This window comes from Trichechus manatus, unplaced genomic scaffold, assembly GCF_000243295.1.
Source record: "Trichechus manatus latirostris isolate Lorelei unplaced genomic scaffold, TriManLat1.0 scaffold00181, whole genome shotgun sequence".
NCBI classification, from domain to species: Eukaryota; Metazoa; Chordata; class Mammalia; order Sirenia; family Trichechidae; genus Trichechus; species Trichechus manatus.
Genome location: NW_004444117.1, coordinates 2017425 through 2025562, shown reverse-complemented (window position 1 = coordinate 2025562; position 8138 = coordinate 2017425). Strand labels below are relative to the sequence as shown.

General features: G+C 42.1%; 1 protein-coding gene across 1 annotated transcript in view; it reads right to left on the bottom strand.

The window, feature by feature from the left end:
* Window positions 1-7633, bottom strand: part of ZNF354C (zinc finger protein 354C) — a 37670-nt gene extending 30037 nt beyond the window's left edge. Inside the window, exons 1-2 of the mRNA XM_023741438.1 lie at window positions 7442-7633; window positions 6335-6421 (exon numbers count right to left, since the gene is read on the bottom strand). Coding sequence (XP_023597206.1) covers window positions 6335-6367 — 33 coding nt within the window. The 5' untranslated portion in view covers window positions 6368-6421; window positions 7442-7633. The remainder of the gene's footprint in view (window positions 1-6334; window positions 6422-7441) is intronic.
* Window positions 7634-8138: the final 505 nt, after the last annotated feature.

Below are 8138 nucleotides of genomic sequence, written 5' to 3'. Positions count from 1 at the left end.
CATAAAACAACATGTGTACTACTGTTTCATGAGAAACTATTTGTTCTGTAAGCCTTCACCTGAAGTACAATAAAATATAAAAAAACTAATTAATTAAAAAAAAAAATACAACTCTACTTGATCATTCAAAATTGCTATGTAACTGAATTACCAGAAGAGGACAGAGGAGAGCAGAAGAAATATTTGAGTAATGGCTTAGAATTTTCCAAACTTAATAACAGATACCAAACCACAGTCCCAGGAAGCTGAGAGAATACCAAGCAGGATAAATACCAAAAATCTACATGTAAGCATATCATATTCAAACTACAGAAAAGCAAAGGAAAAAAAAAAAATCTTGACAGAAGCCATAAAATAAAACAAAACTAACATCTTAACTATAGAGGAACATGGATAAGAATTACAGCAAATTTTCCCATCAGAAACCATGCAAGAACAGAGTGAAATATTTAGTGTTAAAAAACAAAACAAACAACATAAAAATACCAACTAGAATTCTATATCCAGTGAAATCCTTCAAAAAGGATAAAGACTTTCTCAGGGAAACAAAAATTGATGGAATTCCTCACCAGCAGACCTGCTCTATACAAAGTGTTCGTGAAGTTCTTCAGGGACCTGGAAGACATGGCCCCCAGACTCTCTGTTAGCCCAAAACTAAAACCATTCCCGGGGCCAACTCTTCAAACAAAGGTTAGACTGGACTATGGGACATAAAATGATATTTGTGAAGAGTGTGCTTCTTACCTCAAGTAGATACATGAGACTAAATGGGCAGCTCCCGCCTAGAGGTGAGATGAGAAGGCAGAGAGGGTCAGGAGCTGGCTGAATAGACACGGGAAATCCGGGGTGGAAAGGAAGAGTGTGCTGTCACAGTACAGGGAGAGCAACTAGGGTCACAAAACTATGTATAAATTTTTATATGAGAGACTAACTTGAACTGTAAACTTTCACTTAAAACACAATAAAAAAAATTTAAAAAAAAGTTCTTCAGAGAGAAAAAATGATAAATTGGTCATAAACTTGAATCTACATAAAGTAAGAGCACTGGAGAAGGAATGTTGCCGCTGCGTGCCGTCAAGTTGATTCCAACTCATAGTGACCCAATGTAACAGAGTAGAACTGTACCAGAGGGTTTCCTAGGTTGTAAACTTTACCAGAGAAGATTGCCAGGTCTTTTCTCCTGTGGACCCGCTGGGTGGGTTCGAACCACTGATCTTTCAGTTAGCAGCCAAGTGCTTTAAACTTTGTGCCACCAGGGCTCCTTGGAGAAGGAATAAATGGAAGTAAAATAAAATCTTTTATTTTTCTTATTCTTAATTGATCTGTTTAAAGTAGTAATAGTAACAGTGTATTAGGTGATCATAGCATATGGATGAGTGTAATTAACGACAGCAGTGTCAGAAGGGATGGGTGGGAGGAATTAGGAAAAGTCTGCTGTAAGGTAACTGCACTACCTGTGAAATGGTATAGCTTTATTTGAAGATGAACTTAGATTAGTTGTAAATGTATATTGCGATACTGTAAGACAATCACTAAAAACAAAAAGAAGTATGATTGACATATGTCACTGTTAGGGGCCATCGAGTCCATTTTTGACTCACAGTGACTCCATATGACAGTGTAGAACTCCTCCATAGGGTTTTCTAGGCTGTAATCTAAAAAGGAAGTGGGTTGCAGGGTGTCTCTCCCACACAGCTGCTGGGTGGGTTCAAACTGCCAGTCTTTTGTTTAGCAGCCAAGCACTTAACCACTGCACCAACAGGGCTACTTTGATTGATATATAGTGTAAAAAAATCAATGGTTGCCAGGGTTTCAGGAAGGGGGAAGAACGGGTCTCGAATAGGTGAAGCACAAGTGATTTTTTAGGGTAGTGAAATATAATAATTTGACACTGCATTTGTCAAATCCATAGAACTTTACAGCACAAAGATTGAACCTTAATGTATGCAAATTTTTAAAACAGCATTTATAGGAGGTCAGGGGATTGCAGGATGGATTGTGACAAAAGAATCAAATTGTATTACAAATGTATAAACCTCACTGAAGAGGGTAAGGGAAAAGGAGCTGATTTATTTTGAAGATGAATAGAATCTGTAAGACTAAAGACAAAAGGAGCTGTACAAAAGCACTGTACTCTGGTTGATAAAGATGTTCCCCATGAGGTTACAGGAAAATGGGTTAGCAATTCAGATACTACTATACATGTATAGCTGAATTGAACAGTTAATAAATGGATGGTAGATGCTAAGAGCCAGATTTATCACTGCTGGAATAGGAGTTTGCAGATAAGGAAGAAAAGGAGGCTAGAATGATCCCTGTGGTAATGGGTAAGAGTTGGAGATAGCAGCATGAACTCACATTTAGCTTAATATAGATATAACGGTTACATATAGAAAAATCCATATTTACATACACAGGTTAGTGTACACATATATTCCCTTGCTCTCTCAGCTGAGAAAGTCTGAAAGTGAAGACATCCCAGTTGAAATGAGCAAACCTAGGGCCTGCATCTTGTTTTCTAATACCATTCTTCAATATATAAAATCAGGGCTCCTTGGAGAAATCGCCGATTCTAGGACTCAGCCAAGAAATATACAAGATAAGCCTGGAGCATCTGGTAGTGACAGAAAGTAAGGAAGTGTTAACACACACACAAACACATTGATGCAGGTATGTCAAAGGGACAAAACAGCCAACTGAAAAAGCTCCGAACGGCCAAAGCTGGAACAATTTGAGCAACAAACTGAAGTAGTACTGAATTATAACCCAAGGTAAAAAATAAATACTGAAATAAATGATCGACTAAATAAATGGGGGAAAAGAGACAAATCCTCTATGCAGACTTCCAAATAATTTATGTAGATACTCAACCCTCAAGAAGGTGAAGCATAACATCCCACTCTTTAAGTGCAGGATATGTACAGTGACTTCCTTCCAAAGAGTACAGTATTGAAAAGTAGAAAAAAAAAAGAGTAAATTTACAGTAGAAAAACATGACAAAGATCAATCAGGTGATCAAGGTCAACACCAAGAGTGATAAGTCACATTACCCTTGATATGATGTAATGAGAATGGCACTTTACCTCTGTGGTTTCCCTTCCAAAAACCCATAACCTCAGACTAATAAAGAGAAAAACATCACACAAATCCCAATAGACAACCAGTACTCCTCAAAAACTGTCAAGGTCATCAAAAACAGGGAAAGTCTGGGAAACTGTCAGAGCCAAGAGGAGCCCAATGACAGATGACAACTAAATGTTATAAGGTATCCTGGGATGGGATCCTGGAACAGAAAAGGGGCATTATGTAAAAACTAAAGAAATTTGAACCAAGTATGGACTTTAGTTAATAATAATGTGTCAATATTGGTTCATTATTAATTATAACAAATGTATCATATTAATATAATAATGTAATATAATGTAAATAATAGGAGAAACTGGGTTCAGGGTATGTGGTAACTCTCTGTATTATCTTGGCAATTTTTCTCTAAATCTAAAACTGATATAAAAATAAAGATTAGTTTTTAAACAGTAGTGACAATACAAAAAAAAGTACTACTTGATCGTAGAAAAAAAGTAATTAACAAACTATAAGCAATCAACATCAAGTTCCATGTATCTTTTTCCCAGAATATAACTATATGATGAAACAGAATAGTTTTAAAATCTGTGAAGACCCTACTTTTTCCAAAGATTATGCTTGCTTGCTGTTTAATGTTTCTAATAGACAGCAGACAGAAATTTGTCCCTCAGTGTCCTGAGTAATGAAAGAAGTTGAGATTGGATATTATCATTGAAAAGATTCAAATAGGGTATTGAGACCAAAGAGACTTGTAATGGGGTAATAAGTCACCTCAGGTTCCAAGGAGATTTGATCAAAAGGGTTACATACTGAATTGTTGTTGTTGTGTGCCGTCAAGGCAATTCTAACTCATAGTGACCCAATGTGACTGAGTAGAACGGCTCTATAGGGTTTCCAAGGCTGTAATCTTTAGAGAAGCAGATCACCAGGTCTTTTCTTCCATGGAGTGGCTGTTGAGTTCAAACCACTGACCTTTCAATTAGCAGCCGAACACTTAACCATCGCACCACTAGGGCTCCTTACACACTGAATTAGCTGTCCAGAAAAAAACTGGCTCTGGGTTGCAAACAAACTCCTCTACATCTGCCCTTAGCTAAAACAAGTCAGTCTCTCCAGCTTAGGGGTGATGGAAAGGTCAGACAGTGAAGAGTCCTACCTTTGGGCAGACAGGAGCCCAGGAAGTAGCTGCCTATTGCTTTGCACTGCAGTTTGGCTGGTCTTTATCTCTTGGTTTCCTGAAATGTTCATCTCCTAGTAATTAAAGAATCAAAGTAAAGTCTAGCCTAGTGAGGAGAAACAAAAAAAAACAAACCCATGCTATTAAGTCTATTCTGATTCACAGGGACCCTGTAAGGACAGAGTAGAACTGCTCCATAGGGTTTCCAAGGCTGTAAATCCTTACGGAAGCAGACTGCCACATCTTTCACCTACAGAGCTGCTGGTAGGTTTGAACTGCTTTCGATTAGCAGCCAAGCACTTTAACCACTGTGCCACCAGCGCTCTTTCTAGTGAAGACAGTCATCCCAAATTTTGACAGGTCCTAAAATAGTGTTGCTACTCATGATTCTGATGATGATACTAGCAAGTGCATTTATTGACACTCATGTATCAAGCACTGTTCTCAGCCCTTCACATGTACTTTCTTGGAGCATAATGCTGACAGTATAAACTGCTTAGTATGGGTTTAAAAGCCAACTGCATGACCTTGAGCGAGTTACTTGCTTCTCTGTGCCTTAGTGTTCTCATCTATAAAATGCAGATATTAAGAGTACTCTTATAAGGATTAAATGAGTTAAGATATGAAAAAAATATTTTGCACAGAGTAATACACAGTACCTGGTACACAGTAAATGTGTTTGTAATTACTACTGTTATTAATGTTCACACCAATTCTATGAGGTGTATTATTAGCCCTGCTCACAAATGAGGAAATGAGGCAGATAGAGATAAATAGTTTGCCCAAGGTCATAACCATAGCTTGGATTTGAACCCATGCAGACCTGGCAATCTGTTTCTGTAAAGATTACAGTCAAGAAAACCTTATGGAGCAGTTCTACTCTGTCACATGGGTCACTATGAGTCAGACTTGACTCAACCACACCCAACAACAACAGTCAAATTCCAGAGTCATATTTTTAATCAGTCAGCTAGCATTGCTTTCTGAAAAAGTAGTCAATGAAAAACAGGGGAGTCAGAGATTATACTCTAGAGGCTTTGGGTATGGCAGAATGGAAAATCCACAGAAGGAGGCAATCAGGAAAGGCAACTGGTATGGGAGGAAAGATGGGACTTCCACGTGGAAATGTTTAATAAAGGCTTGGGAATGACCAACTGGAGCTTCAGGAAAAAGACCAGGCCTAAGAACAGAAATTTGGGAAAAATCCTTAGAAAGGTGAGGGATAAAGTAATGAAAATGTATCCTCAAAGGGGAAAGGACAGAAAAGGGCCCAGGAGGGCAGTCTGAAGTAGCCGGGGGAAAAAAAAAAGAATCAGAGAAGGAGATGGAGGCATTGGTTGGACAGGTAAGAGCGAAATTTAGACAGCTTAACATCACAAGTGCACTAGGGAGAGGAATTCCTAAAGAAGAATGAAAACCTAGGGAAAGGCCCCAGCCCTCTGTCCTCCCTGGTGCCAGCCACAGAGCCTGAGCCAAGGTGAACTCCTTCAGGGATGTCCTTAGTCTTCTCTAATCACGAATCAGTCCTGACCTTCAAAATCAGCTCAAAATGACTGTTTCTAGGATGTTTTCCCTGAATCTTCTTGGACATTTAATCAGTTTTCTAAGAATAGCGCCATGAGCTCCTCAAAGACAGAAATAACATCTTTCCCCTTTGTATCCCCATGCCTTGCACAGTATCCCATACATAGTAGGTGCTCAATAAATGTTTGCTGAGAGACATCTTTGGCCCTCCCATGTCTTTGTCCTAAGTAAGACTATAACCTCTGTGAAGAGACAGGCTACGTCTAATACTCCATACTTATCACCAAGCACTTTTTGTAGTAGGAAGCGTATGTTCACAGCTGATTCAATTTTTTGTCAAGAAGTGAGTCTGGGGTGACATGAGAGTGGGGCCAAAGGAAGCACATTCCTCACAGCCTCGCAATAAGCCCAGGATCCTGGGAAAAACTTGAGAGGCTCTGGAGTCTCCACAGAGAAATCAGATAGAAAAGTCCCTGGACAAAGAATGGAAACATGTCCACCATCTCTGAACACAGAAGGCAATTCATGAAAAAGACAAGCTTCACTTACTGTCACCTGTGCAGGTAGCAAGTCCATGGCCATTCCTTCCTTCTTATTTTTCCTGTCAAGGGAGAGCAGAGGGCTGCCAATGCAGGTCTGCAGAGGAAAATGATGTTATGAGGAACTTTGGTGTCAAGGGACGGCTTGGGGAGGGCAAATTACAACCATCTATAATGTCCATCAGGTCACAACAAAGCCACCCCACATAAAAAATCCAATCCAAGTAAAAAGAGGGCTTCTAAAGCCAATGCAGCTCTAAGACAATTTGCCAGTCTCCATCCCCTCTCCCACCAAACACACAGGCCAGACTGTTGCTCTGCTCCCTAAATACAAATCCACAGGTGCCACCTCTTACAGTATCCACAGCTAGAACTAGTTTTCCCCACCCTGATACAAACACGCCAATTGAGAAGGGCAGGAACCCCACGTGCCTTACAGAGAGCAAGGTATGAGGGCAACTGGAGAAGCCTGACAAGTATCAGGGAAGGGCTTTGGCCACAGCTGCCTGGGCCGATTGCAGGAAGCTTCTGACAGTGCAGCATCTGGCTGAGAGCACTGCATGCTGAGTATGCTGCCTAATCTCCAGCTGGGCACTCTTAGCTAGTGAGAGGGAAGCTGTTGTAGAAGTAACGGTAGAGCTATATGATGCGCACTTTCTCCACCCGCAATCCTGGGTGCTTTTCATGTGTTATTTATAATCTTTCACAACTTACAAGTACTGCTACCCCATTTTACAGATGTGAGACTGAGAAACAGGCACTTGCCCAAAGTCACAAAAATGGTAAACAGTAGAAGCTGGAAGGGAATCTTCGCCTGAGTCCAAATTCAAGTCGGTAAATTACTTGGCCACTCTGTGCCCCAGTTTCTTCATTTGTAAAATGGGGACAATAATCGTATAGCCAATCTATCAGTTGTTTGAAGGTTAAATGTGTTAATTCATTTAAGGCGCTAGACTAGTGCCTGACACACGTCAAGTTCTCTGTAAGTACTGGCTTCTGTTGTCTGTTTCTATTATTTCTGTCTCACTTAGAAATCTAACGAGGGGTGAGAAAAAAACAGCCACAAAAGGCTCAGGCGCCCATACTAGGCCCAGCCATAGACGCACCCCCAGCTCACCTGGCAGGAGCGCTCCCGGCCCGCGTCCGCGCGAGGCCGCACAGGCGACAGCGGCCTGGGCCCGCACGCGACCGCGCGCCTCCTGACCGACTGGCCGCGTGGCCGTCTCCCCGGTGACCGCGCGAGTCCCCGTGCTGCGCTGGGCCTGTCACAGACGCCTCGCCGCTCCCCGCCGAGGCTCCGCACGCCGCCTCATGCAGACAAAGAGGCGCTGGCTCGGACCACGGCCCGGAAGAGGCAGCTGGGAGCTTCTCAGCCCTAGATGGGTCGCCCTGGCGGAAGGAGGATCACCCACGAAACAAGCCCGCTGAAAGGCGGCGAGCTGTCCCCGCAGATCCCCCGAACGCCACTAACACTACGACTCCCGGCATGCCTCGGACCCCGCGCCGCCTACGCATCCCAGGGGGCGGCGCGGCGACTTCTGGGAAATGAGCATCCTTGCCCCTCGCAAGCTCTCGCGTTTTGTGGGGAAGAGCGCTGTCCGAGTCGGGGCTGCAGTGGCAGGGAGGGCTTACGTAGAAGTAAGGCAGAGGTTTTCCTCCAACATGCAGAATTCCCAAGTGCTGTCAATGCCACCTAAGTCAGCCGGCGACTTGTTTTGTTTACAGGCAAGATGATTTGAAAAGACAACACCCAAATTTAGATGCCTATGGAAGATTAGTGCGCCGTAGCTCCCAACACTCGTTATGACTATTTT